This window comes from Conger conger, chromosome 10 (genome assembly GCF_963514075.1).
Source record: "Conger conger chromosome 10, fConCon1.1, whole genome shotgun sequence".
Taxonomy (NCBI): domain Eukaryota; kingdom Metazoa; phylum Chordata; class Actinopteri; order Anguilliformes; family Congridae; genus Conger; species Conger conger.
Genome location: NC_083769.1, coordinates 23,846,015 through 23,864,893, shown reverse-complemented (window position 1 = coordinate 23,864,893; position 18,879 = coordinate 23,846,015). Strand labels below are relative to the sequence as shown.

At 41.3% G+C, this 18,879-nt stretch overlaps 1 protein-coding gene across 7 annotated transcripts in view; it reads left to right on the top strand.

Annotated features, from left to right (window-relative positions):
• The first annotated feature begins 2,824 nt into the window (after positions 1-2,824).
• Positions 2,825-18,879, top strand: part of LOC133138952 (protein phosphatase 1 regulatory subunit 12B) — a 41,502-nt gene continuing 25,447 nt past the window's right edge. For all 7 annotated transcript variants that reach the window (XM_061258124.1, XM_061258121.1, XM_061258125.1 and 4 more), the window contains exons 1-5: positions 2,825-2,955; positions 9,050-9,140; positions 9,627-9,827; positions 10,578-10,719; positions 12,898-13,022. In XM_061258124.1, the coding sequence (XP_061114108.1) occupies positions 2,936-2,955; positions 9,050-9,140; positions 9,627-9,827; positions 10,578-10,719; positions 12,898-13,022 (579 nt within the window). In that variant the 5' untranslated portion in view covers positions 2,825-2,935. The remainder of the gene's footprint in view (positions 2,956-9,049; positions 9,141-9,626; positions 9,828-10,577; positions 10,720-12,897; positions 13,023-18,879) is intronic.

Genomic DNA, 18,879 nt, shown 5'->3' with positions numbered 1-18,879 from the left:
AGGCCTGCCACATACACTACCTTTCATGTTTCCTCATTTAGCCTGAAGATTATCTCCTCTGTTCGCTTGGCCTGACACTGGGGAGATTTAGCCACAGTGGCACAGACCGGCACAGAACATGCCCATCTCTCTGGCTTTTCATTAGACCCTCAGAGATTTAGAACAGCCACCATGTTCAAATGATCCGCTGCTGATGCTATGTAGGCATGGCCCTGTGGCAAGGCCTGGTGGCTGTGGACCCCCCTTGGATGGCCAGGGAAGCTAATGCCATCCAAATTCTTCATTACATATTTCACAAATGTAGGTTTATTGGATAATTGAATTCTGCGGCTGTTGTTATATTATTGCAGGGCTGGGCTCTGTGGCTGATGTATACCCAGGACCAGCTCATTAAATTGAGAAAATCAGGAATGCCTTTAAGTTAGATCAAATCCAAAAACATGCTCTTTGGAACAAGAATGATGATAATAACAAGCTAAGAATGGTGACCAAGGCATTTGGATGCAATAGAAAGCCTTTATTATATGGCTAATGCATTGCCCACTGCAGTGGTTATGTTGCTTATTAGTACATGGATGCATGTTCTATTACGGTCACGTTATGGTCACATTATGTATCTGCCCGTAATGAACAGCGATCAGCTGCACCCCTTGTTAAGGCATTTCTTCCCTGCGGAACCAAGGATCTTTGATGATCGTACCCCCATCAGAGAAGGCAGATAGTTGTTCTAGTGGTTTCAGGAGACTGACTCCAACATTATCTATATATCAAGGCCTTCTCAGTCACCAGATCCAATCATTTATGTGAAGAATGCCTGAGACAACATTTCCAGCTCCTATCAATTCCATGCGAGGAGATTGACTTTCTCATGGAACACTGGTGTAGTATTCCTTTCAGCTATGCCATTGTGCATACTGGTTGTTCTGGCTGTACTTGGTGGCCCAATATCCCACTGTCTTGTTCAATGTATGTACAGATATATGCCATGCAGTATGTAACTTTTTAGTATAATATACACTCAGTGAGCACTTTTCAGTATTTATTAGACTTTATTAGACAATTTTTTCTTCTGCTGCTGTAGCCTATCCAAATTATATTCAGTTATTTGTGTTACTGTCAGCTTTGACCAGTCTGGCCCTTCTCCTCTGACCTCTCTCATTAGCAACACATTTTTGCCCGCAGAACTGCTGCTCACTGGATGTTTTTTTGTTTTCCACAAACTGTAGAGACTGTTGTACGTGAAAATCCCAGGTGATCAGTAGTTTCTGAGATACTCAGACCACCCTGCCGGACACAATAATCATTCCACTGTCAAAGTCACTTCCCCATTCTGACATTTGGTCTGAAAAACAGCTGAACCTCTTGACCACGTCTGTAGGCTCTTATGCATTTAGTTGCTGCCACATGATTGGCTAATTAAATATTTGCATTAACAAGCTGGTCTACAGGTCTACCTAATAAGCTGATTACTGGGTGTATAGTTCCATTAATTCTTCCTTATCAGAAAGTCAAATATGTAGATGTTTCTTTTGGCTAAAGTTTGATTGTACCGAGTTAAATGTTATGTAAGGGTGGCCCTGGTGGGTGATGGGTCCTGTGGATGTCACACTACAGAATGGGGTCGTGACCTCTGGTGTGTCCAGTCGAGGCAAGGTCAGTTCCATTTCAGATCAGGAATTCAAATTCAATCAATGCAGTGTACATTTCTCATAGCATATTGTGAACATTTTAAGTTTGTGGATTCAATACTCAATTCAATCATTTCGTAAATTACTTTCCAGTGCTTGTCCCTTTTGGGTGAAGCACATATTGTGAAGTTTTTGCTGGCTGCAGATGGGTAAGAGGTAATGTTTTTTAAGGGCGTAGAGCATGCCGATGTTGTGAAGTATGTCGTTCTCTTGCATCCCCTGAATGACGTGGTGGAATGCTGAAGACTGAAGATGAGAGTTGTAGTGTGGGCTTGTGTATGTCACGTGTTTTTATGTTGCTCAGCCAGCTAATAGTGCTATAATCAAATGTATGTGTGACTTACAACACTATTACCTTATTGCTAATTTCAGCTACCAACCCAGCATATGATCATGATATGATTTCTAAAAATAAATGTATTACCTCAATTGTAGAAATTTGATATGCCATTCCAATAAATGCATGTAATGCTTTTCCTTTTGTTTTGGATCGAGATCAAGATGGCAACATTGCCTTTTGAGGCCAGGTGGATAGATTATTATTAATATGCATGCAAGAACCAACCAAATTCAGGACAAATACTCTAGTGTCGAGTGTATTCCAAACCAAGCTGAAGTTATATTTGTTTCATCAAGAAATGTATGTACTTTACTTTATGCGCCACTCTAGAATGTGTCCAAAAGAAATGACGGTTCATAACAGGGCCAGTGTGCGCCACACCCATTTCACACATTACTAAATTGTCTGGTCGATTCCAGGCATTAAATGACGCTGCTTGTTGGCTATCCACATTTGAAGCTCCAGTTGTGACGTAGTGAACACTCCTCCTGCAACTGAAGAGGGGATTTGCACTGGAAGTCAGCCTCAGCCTGTCAGTTTGAGTGCCGTTCGGGCCTCTGGTGTGGAGAGTGCGTTGTTGGGATTTCATTGTGAGTGTTGTGTTAGGCGGGGAGGAGAGTGAACACAGGAAGGGATGGCTGGTGCCTTTAAATAGCGAGCGCAGCACTGTCTGTGTGGGGCACTTGAAGATAGCGTATCGTGGCACACTGTCCCATTCGCCAATCTGCCTCTTGACTGTGCAGGGAGGGGAGGGGAGGGAAGGGGAGGGGTGGATGGGTATGGGGTAGGTGGACCTCCTCTTCCTCCTCTTTCTCGGTGTCCCGCACTGACGCTGTCTACTGGCCGGGCACCCTCTCTCTCCAGCTCTCCTCTGCCGACCTCAGCCCTTCGACCTTCTGCTGTGACAATGCAAGCCTGCCTCCCCAGGTACTGTCCTCTCTCTGTCTCTCCTCTCGCTGCACGTGCCCTGCCTGAACCACTGCACCCTGTCCTGCAGTAGCATGGAGCACAGGCTGCATCGCTTAATGCGTCTCCACGACTGGGGTCTGTGAGACGGTTTTGGCACAGCAGGGCAGGATGATAAATGACCAGTACTTGTGTGGGCTGCTCTGATTAATTTTTGCTGGTGTGCGTGCGAGCGTGCATGTATGTCTGTACGTATGTATGCATGCAAGTCATGGTCCAAGATTAGTATGTGGTACTTTTCGGTGTAGATTAATAGTATGTAGTAGCAGTGTTAAGGATGAGGTTGGACCTCAGGGGTTCCTGTGGTTTTGTGGGTGATAGTGTGTTTGACCTTGCCACACCTGTGGCAGTCCTGATGGGGTGTTTATCTGTTAGTAAGCTGGCACTCCAGCTTGTCATTGTGTGATGTATGCATGGTCGCGTGGGTTTAAAAAGGAGGTTGTAAATTGGGAGTTACAGTTACTAGTAATCATTAACAGTTTTGTTTATTAAATGTCATCAAAAATATAAGAATTAATATCACACTTGCAAGTTTGAATTTGTGTACAGTACAGTCAATTGTATACAGTCAATCTTTAATACAATTTAAATGTGCCAAAAATAGACCGTTCATCTTTTGAAAGTTATGTATTTCTTTTTGAATATGGAAATGACCATTGTTTGGTATTGTATTTAGATTTATAGAAATTTGACTTCTATTTTAGTAATATATGAGCATTTATCTTTTTTGCTTTCTAGCTTTTCCGATGAAGTATCAAAACCATAAACTTGAGGATAGCAGGAGGTTCAGATGTGCAACAGGAAATTCTGTACTGATGGACATCACGGACATCATGTGTATACATTATTGCTTTAGTAACAATGTTTTGCTTTAAATTTCTTTTACTTTTAGTTTACAATTTACATGCAAATGCTCAAACACACCACCAAAGGTTTTTCCCATGGACAAGGACTAATGTGCTTCTTATTGTATTGTAAAATACAGCTGAAAGGTAAACTGAGATACTTTGCACTATGGGATTGTGGTGGCAATCGCTCATCATATAAAGACCTGAGCCTTTCACGTGATGCATGCAGAGCATTGCGGAGGCAGAAATGTATCTCGATTCTCTGAAGTAATATGAAATGAATAATGCAGAAGAGTGATGTGGTCAGCATGGGCTCTGGCTGCTGCGCTAGCAGTTGAAGATCGATACTCTGTAAAAGCTGGTCAGTGTGCAAAGTCACGCTAAAGACAGGCGGATGCCATTAGATCAAGTGGTCTGCTAGCCATTTCCTGTGTTCCGGGAGCTAGCTGTTCCTGCGTCAGGGTCGTAATGAATCGCTATTGATTATGTGCTCCTGCCGCTGCTTTGGTCAGAAGGATGTGTCTAATTCAGTATGTAAAATATGATTTTATACTGGAATATGACTCCAGTTTGGGCCATTGTATCTCTGAAATGCTGTGGATAATTAGTCTATACGTAATCTGTGGACATATCGGTGGCTGCATACTGTGTCTGTTATTCATTGTTTGATCAAAAGTTATTTTTGCTCATACCTGGCAGCTAGCTAAGGTACTATTTTGAGATTTGTACTCACCCAAATGCATTTGTAATTGTGGCCTCTAGAGGGGCTTCTGTGCTAGGACCCAACCATATTTCAGCAAGACACAATATGTAAACGAAATGATCTGGCTGGGCTGTCCTGTCAGTCATGTTGAACAGCCAATCATGCTCAATTCTATATAGTATCAGTAAAACAATTTAATGTTGGATCTACATTGGGACTCTGTTTATTCTAGGAAAATGCAGTGTTTATTTATGATTGTCAACCATTGCCTTCAGTACCAATCACAATTCCTATACCATATGTTAGTACAGGAAAGTCAGGTTTGACACAACTGCATTAATACAAGGCTGATGCAAATTACTATGGAGATGGGAAAGCATGAAATGCATAAAAGATCAGCACATACACTCAGTGAGCCCTTTTTAGGTATTTATTAGACATACATCCAGTTGTGTGCATGCCAATTGTGCTGTATAAAAAAAGTTATGCAGGTAGAGGGAAAAGTATAAAAATGTATATAAAACATTGTTTTTGTTAATATATCACTGGAAGCCACTTTGTGCATACTACAGTGCATCCGGAAAGTATTCACAGCGCTTCACTTTTCCCACATTTTGTTATGTTACAGCCTTATTCCAAAATGGAATAAATTCATTTTTTAAATTCATTCAACACCCCATAATGACAACATGAAATACGTTTTTTTGAAATTTTTGCAAATGTATTAAAAATAAAAAACTAAGAAATCACATGTACATAAGTATTCACAGCCTTTGCTCAATACTTTGTTGATGCACCTTTGGCAGCAATTACAACCTCAAGTCTTTTTGAATATGATGCCACAAGCTTGGCACACCTATCTTTGGGCAGTTTCGCCCATTCCTCTTTGCAGCACCTCTCAAGCTCCATCAGGTTGGATGGGGAGCGTCGGTGCACAGCCATTTTCAGATCTCTCCTGAGATGTTCAATCGGATTCAAGTCTGGGCTCTGGCTGGGCCACTCAAGAACAATCACAGAGTTGTCCTGAAGCCACTCCTTTGATATCTTGGCTGTGTGCTTAGGGTCGTTGTCCTGCTGAAAGATGAACCGTCGCCCCAGTCTGAGGTCAAGAGCGCTCTGGAGCAGGTTTTCATCCAGGATGGCTCTGTACATTGCTGCATTCATCTTTCCCTCAATCCTGACTAGTCTCCCAGTTCCTGCCGCTGAAAAACATCCCCACAGCATGATGCTGCCACCACCATGCTTCACTGTAGGGATTGTATTGGGCAGGTGATGAGTGGTGCCTGGTTTCCTCCAAACATGACGCCTGGCATTCACGCCAAAGAGTTCAATCTTTTTCAGACCAGAGAATTTTGTTTCACATGGTCTGAGAGTCCTTCAGTTGTCTTTTGGCAAACTCCAGGCGGGCTGCCCTGTGCCTTTTACTAAGGAGTGGCTTCCGTCTGGCCACTCTACCATACAGGCCTGATTGGTGGATTGCTGCAGAGATGGTTGTCCTTCTGGAAGGTTCTCCTCTCTCCACAGAGGAATGCTGGAGCTCTGATAGAGTGACCATCGGGTTCTTGGTCACCTCCCTGACTAAGGCCCTTCTCCCCCGATTGCTCAGTTTAGACGGGCGGCCAGCTCTAGGAAGAGTCCTGGTGGTTCCGAACTTCTTCCATTTACGGATGATGGAGGCCACTGTGCTCATTGGGACCTTCAAAGCAGCAGAAATCTTTCTGTACCCTTCCCCAGATTTGTGCCTCAAGACAATCCTGTCTCGGACGTCTACAGACAATTCCTTTGACTTCATGCTTGGTTTGTGCTCCGACATGCACTGTCAACTGTGGGACCTTATATAGACAGGGGTGTGCCTTTCAAAATCATGTCCAATCAACTGAATTTACCACAGGTGGACTCCAATTAAGCTGTAGAAACATCTCAAGGTTGATCAGTGGAAACAGGATGCACCTGAGCTCAATTTTGAGCTTCATGGCAAAGGCTGTGAATACTTATGCATGTCAGGAATTACATGTCGTTCATTTCTGCTCAAGGCTGAAACGGCAATCCTCTCCACTTTTCTGGTTGTACGGGTTTGTCTGCTGTGATCTCAGGGAACAGGCGCTATCCCATAGAGAAAGATATTTAGCTAAAGCAGTGTTCAGCAAACCAGATTAGCTAGCCTAATGTTGCATATTGTTTGGTTGATAATACTGTAGTGTTTTCACTAAGGTTATCTGTCGCATTTAAGTACAAGAAGTTTCCTGTCAGAGCTTTCCAGATGTGAAAGTTTTGAGAGTTTTCTCGTTTAATTTTATGTATATATATGCTGCCAATATGTCCTGTTTATCCAGGGGGAGTGCATAATTCAACCCCTTTTCATGTGTTCCGGCCTATTCTGGGAAATATTTTTTTCTCAGAATAAGCCAGGATTTGTTCCGTATTTCAGTCGCGCCATATTTCAGTGGGTTTGATTGCCATTACACTGCCCTATACCCTATAATAATCTATTTTAAATTATACTTTATCTCCCGTTTTTATTGCACATATTTTTAAGCACGACTACAATGATATTTTAATACAGTGAAAAGATAAGTACACCAGCCAATCAAAAAAAGAAAAAAGGAGGATCCCTAGTGTGTTCTGTGGTTTATGTTTGAATTTTCCTCCAAAAGAGGCCCACCCCTTAAGTTTCAAAAGCCGTCAGTTGAGAAAAGCATGTGCGCGAGGCGTTGCAAAATCTGCTTATCACTCCCTTCGCACCCACTCAGAATCAGGCTGTTTCTGTCAGGCAGTCTGTGAACGTCAGAAAGGGAGAGAGAGAAAGAGGGAGAAAGGGAGAGAGAGGAAAAAGGGCCAGGGGGGCAGGCTCTACTTTCACATCCTGAAATTTAAATGTTCGTAGAAAAGATTCATAATCGTAATATTCCATAGTATTCAACTGTATACATAATGTACTAACTGTGAACCAACATATTAATATGCATCAACAATTTAGTGCTCAGAGAAATGCCCTCAGTTAAGGAACTGTTGAAAACTCTGTGTGGCTTTCGTATGTAATATGCTGCATGCACAGCTCTGACGTGGAAATAATCCTGACCTCTCGAGATTCTCATACACACTTTACACTAAGTCGATTATATTTCTCAGACCTTGCTGGAGGTTAACACAAGGCCTGACCTCAGACCCACTCCCCTTATGAGGCCTGCTTGGGTTCAGAGCCAGTTGGACCCGTCATGTCTGCCTGCCATCACCTCGTGCCCCACGAGTCATGTGTCATTCCTGTGTCATCGCCTCAGGCACGAGTGTGAAGCAGATTCCAGGAAGAAAATGTCTGACATGATTATGTGCTATAATTGTACATGGTGTGTGGCTGTTTTATGACGTGACTGTTGTTATATATTTATTGTGATATCATATGTCCATATCTTGAGTAAATGTAGGTCTACAGTGGCCTACATTTCACTTTTTGAACTCTTTATTGTGTTGTGGATTTCAGTCTAAATGGATCCCATTAATGCCTGTCAATCTACACTCAGTAACCTATAATGACAAAGTGAAAACATGTTTAGAATTGTAGTACTTTGTAGGTAGCCCCTTTGGCAGTAATTACAGCTTCAAGTCTTCTCTGGTGTCGAGACAAGCTTTGCACACCTGGATTTGGGCAGTTTATCCAATTCTTCCTGGCAGATCCTCTCAAATTCCTTCAGATTGGATAGGACGCCTCTGTGAAATGCCATCTTCTGGTCTCTTCACAGATTTTCTATGGGGTTTAAGTCTGGTCTTTGGCTGGGCCACTCAAGGACAGGACTCAGTCTGCGGTTGCGTGCACTCTGTAGCAGGTTTTCTTCAAGGACCTCTCTGTATTTTGCTGTATTCATCCTTTCTTCAATTCTGACCAGTCTCCCTGTCCCTACCACTGAGAAGCACCCCCATAGCATGATGCTGCCACCACCATGCTTCATCGCCAAACAAGTCTTGTTGGCTCCAATCTGCTTCCATTTCACAACTATTGAGGCTACTGTTCTGCTGAGAACACTCAAGGCTTTAGAAATTTAGAATTCATACCCTTGATCTATGCCTTGCCACAATTTTATCACAGAGGTCTGCAGAGCTCCTTGGTCTTGGCTTGGTTTTTGTCCTGACATGCAGTGTGAATTATTGGACCTTTTATACACAGGTGTGAGGTCCAATCAGTTCAATTTCCCACAGGGTCTGAATACTTATATACTGAAGAGAAATTAGATATTACAATTTTAGATTTTTTATACATTTGCAAAAATTTCTAAAAACATGTTTTCACTTTTGAGGGCTATTGAGTGTATTGACTGACGTCTCCTCCTTGAGTGATTGATGGGCAAAAATGGCAATTTTATCCATTCAAAATTAGGCCTCAATCTACACAATAAAGTATGTGTCAGAATACTTTCTGCAGCCACTGTATATATAGTACCTGTCTGGGACAGCTCTGTTATGAAACATGCTAATGCTAAAGGCCCATACCGAGACTCTTCCCTCTGCACAGGTCATATCTCACACCGGTGCGTGATGAGGAGGCGGAGTCTCAGAGGAAGGCGCGGTCACGGCAGGCACGCCAAACACGGCGCTCCACACAGGTACAACAAGAATTTATTTTTAAAAAATGGAAGAACAAGATGGAGACTCAAAACTCAAACTTTAATAGAAAGCTGCAATATCTCACCAGTTGGTTATTGATGGTTATAGACGGGTTATTGCAGTCTTTAGGGTCCTACTGAAGTCCCACAGCTACTAAAGTGTCACTGGGGCTTCTGTAATGTTAAATAGACTGTGGCATCCTCAACATGCTGTGTACCATAACATTCACTCAACAAGCCCAGAGCAAAGGCACTAGTAAGAGAAGATGGGTGACACCTGTCAATAACAGAATAGACAACGAAGATAAATATTTGCACAGTCTATGAATGCACTGGAAATATTATTCAATTTACATATTCGATTTTCAGAAAGGTTTTCTTGGACATTTGTCTCTTACAAATAATGTACAACCTAGATTCCTGTTTGTTTTCCCCTCATTGTAATAGCATGTTTAAGGGATCTGCGACTCATTCCTGTCTCTGTAGGGTGTGACTCTTGCTGAACTGAAGGAGGCTCAGAGGACCTTCAGCTTGTCCCCGTCAGACAGGCCGAAGCCAGAGGCACAGAAACAGAGAGATGCTGTGGACAAGAGGGGTACAGAAGAGAAGGGGGAGACACTGACCTCCCCGACCTGCTCCAGGGGCCAGCAGGAGCACAGCCCCGTGTGGAGCAGGGACGCCGACGAGGTTAGCAAAGCTTATTTTGGTTCAAATAACATGCCTACTTACTGTATATTCCTATTTAGATACTTAGCAGGTGTTTATATATGTAACCAACACAGCTTGCATTTAGCCTAAAATCCATTTGGGATTAATTCTGGAAGCAGTGATACATAGCTACATATTTTAGTCTTTTACACTTAAGATAGATATTAAATTTCTCTGTCCAGATACTACTACTGCATTCAGTAAGCAGCAGTATGTTAATGGAATGCCTGTGGAATGGTCTCAAACCACTGGATTGTAGTTTCATACATACACATTGCACAGTTGTTTATTAATATCCAGAACATCACATTTGATAACGGTAGACTAGCCTATTGAAATGTAGGGCTTGTTCCATAAAATAATTCATTTAACGTGATGAAATATTATAGATGAACGTAAAAAAAAACAAAAAAACATACAGTACTGTAAGCTAACATTTTCATTATCATAAAAATAAAAACTACAGGTTGGATTGTTTTTATGGAATTTTAAAATGAATCACTTACTGCCATCTGTACCCTTATTCTTATATCTTGACCCGTTTTTCATCCTTACATTTGAAACATTTAAATTAAAATTTTGCCTGTCAAGGGACTACACAAGTAAATTAGCAGTTGGAATAGTGGCCTGATCTGTTTCACACTGCAGACGTTTTGACTGCTGTTAACATAAACGCAGAAATAAATGACTGTTAATTTTACAAGATGGGAATCTTGTTTTTGTGGCAAGCTTGGCAACCACAGGCTCAGACTGGGGACCCAGGCCGTGAGCCCCACCACGCCCCTCACGTCTCCTTCCGCCTGCAGCTCAGGCCTCCTGCCCTCCCGTGGCCTGACCAATTGCTCTTCCTTCAGGGAGTTGGACCAAAATGGTGAGAGCTCAATGCTGCAATGTCCTATCTTCACACATCTGCAGCCAAGGCTGACCAAACAAAGGGGTGACACCATCTTACACATCTGGATCTCATTTCAGATCAATTGATGTCATTCAACCTTGACAAACAGAAAACAGAAAACAAACAAAAATAACTAATTTGTCTTAAATCTGTGAGCATTTATGTTTTTCTTGCTGTCTCCCTGATTCCAAATATCTGGTTGTAAATAACCGTGATCAGGTTTCAAGAGAGGGACATCTGTGGTCAGAATATGTTCTGGTGGGACTCAGGACTGCAGGCATAAGGCATTAACTGAGACGGGTGCGTGGAGGGGTTGGACCCAAAATGCACGACTCAGACAAAAGGGATGTAATAAAGTCCCATCAGGGCTTTATTCAGGGAATGTCCAGTGAGCGTAGTCAAAAAACAAGCAAAGTTCATACACGTGAAATCCAGCCAAAACCAAAGTACAGTATCAAGGGAGAAGGCAGTCTCGTAATCGGTACACCATGCAAAAAGTCCAGTAACCAGGAAAGCTGTCAGCGGGGCAGAAGAACAGGCGGACGGTAGACAGGCACAGGGTCGATGACGGCGCAAGAGTCAAGACCGAAGTCCGCTCCGTGGGGCAGAAGCACAAAGACAGAAAGCAAAGTTTATGGTACAGGCAGGCAATGGTCAACAAAACAGAAGTCAATAACAATGGTCAATAAACAGGCTTGATCTTAACAGGTAGACAATAGCTTGACAAAACCTTTAAAAAGTGCACTGACAAACAAGAAGCAACAATTTCGCAAAGACATGACATGGAACTGAGCTTATATGCAGGTGTAGACAGGTGCAGGCAATTAGCTTGAGAGCAACATGAGAATGGAAATCAGGTGTGGAGGATTGACAAGTTAACGAGATAATTAGTAATCGTTAGTAATAAACCTATCCTGCCCTAGCATTAGTAAATTAGTAAATGACTTGCATAAAAAACATAAGGTGAACATGAACATATGGTTAGAATGTTAGTATTACCCAATCCTGATCTAAAGTTAGTAGATTAGTAAGAAGACAAGGGAAACTGAAACAATTAGGGAAGTGTGAGTGACAGAAAGGGACAGAGAGAAAGCAGGAATGCAAGGTTTGCAGAAAGACACAAAAAAGTGTATGCTAAACAATGAACAGAACCACATAACATGAAACAAACAAAAAGAAATAAAACATAAAAACATGGCGAGACTGGACTAACGTAATACGTGACATGACAATAACATAACTAAGACAATGACTAAACATGAAACATGACGTGACAAGCATGAAACATGACATTAACAGTCCAACAGTCTGAGTTGCTTTACTGTTCTTCTGAAGTGCTTCAGATAACACTCGTATTGACATCGGTCAAGTCCTGAAAGTCATTTCTGGCTGGTCTGGTGTGACCGAGTGTTTCTGTGGGTTTCATCATGCCCTGTGGCACCATCGCACGTGGAGGTGAACAAAGCTTTAATAAAAGAGCAAAGTGACGACAGTGAATCGAAGCCATACAAGCGTTGTGTAGCACAGAAATAACCCCCTATCATCCTTTGATTTGATGGCTCGTCGCTCTTCAAGTGTTTGTCTGACAAGGTAGAAATGATTTCAAAGGGGCGAAAATGATTTTGATGTCTGCTTTTTTCTGAGAGCTGTTCCTCCTCTTCACATTTTCAGCTTCATTTTATTGATCTTTTCCGTCAGTTTGGAATGACTGTTTGTGCTTCCGCACTCACCCACGCAAGGGGTGCCTAAAGTGATTTTTAAAGTGTTTTTCTTCTTTACCAAAAGTGATTTTTAAAGTATTTTTCTTCTTCAGCAATTTTGTTAAAATTTTGAGAATGTAAAGTATGTAGGTGTGTTGAGGGCAGGAGGTGACCATTAATGGACAGCATTTGATTTTGTGAGGAATTTGAAAACCAACATCTGGAACATCATGGCAACCCTTTCTTTTTTAACTTTTGCAAATATATTTGTTTTTGCAAATTTACTGCAGGCTATGGCAAATGCCAATTTTGAAAATGTCCAGGTGGTAGTGTTCCCAAAGCTAGATAGAAAAACTGAGGTCTAAATATTACATGGTGACTATCTCATGTTGAATGTGCAGTGAAATGAATACCGTACAGCTCCTATATGAACTGTCCTGTCTTGTGCGCTTAGGTAATGAACGGAGAACTGAAAGCCAAACTGCTTGCAGTCCCTCTGAACTCAACCTTTCCTTGAGAGAACGACGTCAGGCTCAAAGCAGCATCCAAGGGGCAAGTGCCTCCTACTGGTCACAAGAGGTACAGGAATTTTCAGGATCTAAGCTATCATCACTAACTGCAGTATACACTCAGGGAGCACTTTATTAGGTATTTATTAGACTTTTTTTTTTATTAGACTTATGAATGGAATGTGTTTTTTCTTCTGCTGCTGTAGCCTACTCACTTAGGTTTTTTGATGCATTGGATGTTCAGAGATGCTCTTCACATTTCTGCCTGTAGAACTGCTGCTGTTTTTTTGCAGCCTTCTGAGTAAACTCTAGAGACTGTTGAGTGTAAAAAATCTCAGAAGATACAGAAATACTCAATACAGAAATACTCAATCTGGCACCAACAATCATGCCACAGTCAAATTCACAGATCCCATTCTGATGGTTGATGTGAACATTAACTGAAGGCTCCTGACCCGTATCTCCATGATTTAATGCATTGCAATGCTGCCACACAATAGGCTGATTAGCTAATCGCATGAATAAGTTTGTGTACAGTTGTCTCTAATAAAGTGCTCAGTGCGTGTATGCATGATAAACAACAAAAATGTGAATGCGTCTGTTGCAGAGTTACAATAAGAAAATGTCAACATGGGGCACACAATTGTTTTTTAAATAGGATTTCTGGATCGCATGTAAAAGCATATCCCAACACATTTCACTATTTAGAAGTGGAAGAGACAACTAAAACTGTATTAACTAGTTACTACGGCAACATGAGGTACCATTCAACCCTTGTCTCTGCATCATAAGAAAATTGATATTAATGGCCTTTTCGAGTGTTCATTAGGGTAATGGAAGGAAAGAATCCATATCAGCGGAATAATTCATTGAGCTTTCCCAGACGTTTTGACAGGACATTGCTGTTCAATATGTGTGTCTTCTCAATCGCTTCCTTGTATAAACAGGGTTCCATGGAAACCAGTGCATTGTTATGGCAATAAATGCAGTCAGATCTGTTTTAACAGATTGATTTTTATCTTTCTGATTGGTATGCAAATCCAAGATGGTCTGAAGTGGGATTTTCCAAGCTTGGCTTACCATTTTAGGTTTGTGTTTGAATGTTTTTATTTTGTTATGTTTTTTGTTTTCATTTTTCGCTCAGTTGATTGATTGTCAGCAAAATACTAATCTAGTTTAAGCACATTTCATCAGACAACTACTGTTAGCTCTCTGGAACAGATTGTTGGAGATATTGTTCTAAGTGAAGGATATACATATAGAAGTATGTATGCAATTAAGTTCTGTTCATTGCAGAAATTAAACTTCATCTACTGCATGAAATTGCTCAGGCAGTGGAGTTTAGACTAATTAATCTGGCGACTAATTTATTATAATTGTAACAGCTGCCACAGATTATTTTGAGGAGCAAATGTATGTACAGTGAATGTACATATCAACTTATGTGCAACTACACAGTCAGATAAACATTCAATTGGTAGCTCATTTATAGTAAATATTCATGTAAAACCTCAGCTGCACTGGTACCAACACAACTAGGATGAAGAAATCCATGTTTTGGAACTTTGTTGCATTGCCACTAGGTGGTGCCAACAGATAATCTGGCTCTAGCCCTTATTCCGTATTCCACACTTTCCACAAAATTATACTGGATTCAGTAAGATTCATCACAGTGTGCACCAAAAACAACAAAAAAAGCAATTTAATGCTTTTTGAGAGCTATATATTCTGTGGCATCAAGCAGTCCAATGTTATTACTGTCAGTTATTGTTATATATTTGTGTAATTAGACTGCACCCCTCTAATGCAGTTCTGCTTTCTCAGACAGTAATTGAAACTTATGAGCAGCACATATTGCTTCAGACAGATATTGCTCAATAAAGACAATTTACTTTTTTGTTTGTAATTTCTTATTTCTGGAATGTACTGTAGACATGGGTAAAATGAATCCTTCTGGCAGTTGCGATTTAACACAATTAGATACATTCAGAAAACAACTGCATTCATAATAATCGGGCAGACACAGAATAAAATATTAAGAAACACATTTTTATGAAATACGTTATATGCTGGTCATCAGATTTATTTTGAATAATTGTTAAAGCAAGGATCTAAGTTCAGGGAAAAACATTTACACTCTATTATGGTTAATGGCTAAGTTATGGTAGAAGGAATTTTTACTGCAGGTGTGCTAGGTCACACAGAGGTATTTGTTCACACTACATTCACAGTATTTTTTATTGCTCATTGTGAAAAACGTGCTAAAGTATGAGTTCACACCAGGATAACACAGGCTTTAGCTGCAAAGGGCTTTCCTCTATAGCGTATGTCAGTGTCTCAGGACAATGATAAAAGCATTCATACAGAGAGGAAGGAATAGCAGCAGACACTGATGGACTGCATTGCACCATTCAATTGAGGTGCTGGTTGTAGAATGGAGACGATGGCAACTCCATTATGCATTAAATATTACACATGGCCACATGAAGGTGTGAAGGGGCGACATGGTTCAGGCAGTAAGAGCAGTCGTCTGGCAGTCAGAGGGTTGCCGGTTCAATCCCCCGCCTGGGCTGTGTCGAAGTGTCCCTGAGCAAGACACCTAACCCCCAAATGCTCCTGACGACCTTGCATGGCAGCCAGTCGGCATTGGTATGTGAGTGTGTGTATGAATGGGTGAATGGGAAGCATCAATTGTACAGCGCTTTGGATAAAGGCGCTATATAAATGCCAACCATTTACCATTTACCATGAAAGTATGGCAGATACATTTGTTGAAGTTAATAATGAATCAAGTTAGCACATTAAATAGTTCAAGAATATGTTTGAAAGATGAAAATCAACATTAGTGTGTGTGTGTGTGTGTGTGTGTGTGTGTGTGTGTGTGTGTGTGTGTGTGTGTGCGCGCGTGTGTAAAATTTGGAGACTGACCCAATTTTAGTTGTTTTGGTGCTGTACTTCAGCATGTTGGATTGAAATTACACAATGTATATAAGTTTAAAATGCCGTCACAAACAAAACTACAGAGGCTACACTGCAAGATGCAAACCACTAGTTAGCTACAAAAATAGGATGGCTGGGTTACGGCTTTCTAAGAAGTATCTGTAGAAGTGTGGAGGCCAGGATCCAAATACCCTCCTCCCATCTGTGAAACATGGTGGTGGGAGTGTTATAGTTTGGGTCTGTATGGCTGCTACAGATATTGGATTCCTTGTCTTCATTGATGATGTAACTGCTGATGGCAGAAGAATGAATTCTGAAGTATACAGAAGCATCTTATGTCCAAGCAAATCCCTCCAAACTCATTGGACGGCGCTTCATCCTGCAACAACACAATGATTTCAAACATACAGCTAAAACAACAAAGGACATTTTAAAATCCAAAAACTGGAAAATTCTTGACTGACCAAGCCATTCACCTGCTCTGAATCTAATGGAACATGGGTTTCATATGATGAAGAAAAGACTTAAGGCAACTAGCCACTGAAACAAGCAGAAGATGGCTTAAGTACAGGCCTGGCAGAACATCGCCAGAGAAGATACTCACAGTCTTCAAGCAGTCATCATGACTGTTGTATATCTTTGTTGTACGTCACTCTGGATAAGAGCGTCTGCCAAATGCCATTAATGGAATGTAAATGTATGACAAAAAATATTTACAAGAAAAAATAAAGATATCCACCAAAAATGACTACTTTCATTTACATATGGGGGGAGGGACTTGTTGTAATGTTGTAATTTCTACATTGTAAAACCAAAGTGAATCAAAAGTATAGAGCACAGAGCCAATTTGTCTTCATCCCAAGACAGATGGACCTCACTGTATTTATATGTAATACTGTTTGTATATATTTCTGAAGATACTGTATATATAGTCTATTTTGTGCAAACTATTTCCTCTCTGCCAAAGCACGGATTAAGTCTGAATGCTGAATGCATGTCCACAGGGATAATAGTCGTTTCCAATGGGGACGGTTCTTATTTTCTTGGACATTATTTCACCATATCAAGATTTGTAGATGGCTGTGACATTGAGAACCATCCTGCAAAGGCCTGAGAATCTTCAGAAAAAAATATTGCTTTGTATAATTTTATATGAAAGAAGATTTTGCTGTGAATAACCTGTTGGCAGTTTGTAATGGGCTGTAACTGGTGACCCAGGTCTGGCAAACACACGCACATGCAGACAAATACACCAAATGCACGCACACCAAACGCACCCACACCCACACACACACACACACACACACACACACACACACACACACCAGTTCATCCATCCTTTACGGGATGAAGAGTGTGTTCTTCTGACTTGTGTCCCTGGTGCCGCACCGCGCCACATCGTTCTGTATGGCGGTTCTGCGTCTGAACAATCTGCCCTCCTCCTCCTACGCATTCTTTCAGGGCACAGCCACTCGTCCTCCTCCTGGGGTATGCCAGGAGTGGGACAGCCTGGAAACTGGGCACTTTAAAAAAGGCTTGTCTGGTTGCAACAGATACATTTCAGTGAATCTGTGGATATGAATTTTTAATGAAACATTTGGCAGATGCCTTAGGGCTGAGCAACTCCCTTACTGCAGTTAAAGGTGCAATTAATAATATGTATGCTTGTGCATGTGTGTATGGGGCTATGAATAAGAGGATAACTTGCAGGTTGTCAGTTTTAATTTGATTGCATTTTCATTAGCTTTACTTTATGGCGTTTAGGTCCATATCGGGTGATCCATGTAGGAATTTTTATTCTTTTTATGCAGCTCAATGGTTTTGGCAAAACATAACAATATAGTGGAACGATAAACTTTCTCTTATTCCTCCGGAACAGTCCACTAAAATAAATTTCTGAAAGCATTTGAGGTAAGAAATAAGCAATGCAGTTGCAGTAGTTTGAAAATTTTATCAGAGTTTTATGAGTCAGGCGAGCTGCACTGAAAAGCATCTAATTTGCATATATGACATCTCACAGCACTCTCTGAAGTGCTCCCGTCGTGCACTGAAAGCTTCTCCATAGAAAATGAATGGAATGTGTTGCTTAGATGATTCCTATGACAGGTAGGGACCACTCGTAAGTTTAGTTCCTTCTTTCTACCTAAGAAACTATTGTAAATACGAGAAAATTGGTCAAAGCGGCAAATTCTCCTAAATCAGTCATACGAGGGATTTAATAACAAATCTGTCTGTATGAGTGGTTTTTGCATGTTCCATTGTTCACCAAACATCTTGCAGGACGTGATGGGGGCAGTGTGAACAGGGCCTGTAGGGGAATGTGATCATGGATCTGGGGAAATGGCAGTGCTGTTACGGATGGGGCCGCACAGATGGCGTGAGCTGGATTCCCTCACACTGTGAACGTCTATCCCCTCTCAGCTGCTTCCCGCTGCAAATGGCCCGAATGAAACACAATCGGCCTTCACACCCGACTCAGCCTATATCTGTGTGCGATAATCTCTGCCTCCAGTGCAGCCCCATTGTAGGGCTGGGCGATATAGCCATCGCGGTATAACAATTTTTTTGTAAGGTCAGTAACAACTATCTCCGGCATGCGGTGTTAGATTTCTTTCAGTCTTTTTTTATTTAATCATACCTGATGCGGTAGCACACCTCCAATTTTCTGAGCCAAAATGAAAGGCTTATCTTTTCAATGTTGATATAGCAACAGGGCCATGCTGTTTCAATGTGGTAGATACAAACATGGCTAGAATGATAAAGGGTGAAAACGTGAGCAATGTTTTGTGTTTTCGCTAAGTTAACCAATATTGAATAGATACAAGTGATGTTTTTTTCTCCCCCAGAATCATTTCACCTATCAAGTATGATTAAAGATGAAAAGAAGGAACAAAACCTACCGCCACCTGTCAGAGATAGTTCTTATTGCGCTGAACAAAACTATTTGATGTACCGCGATAGCTATATCGCACAGCCCTACCCCATTG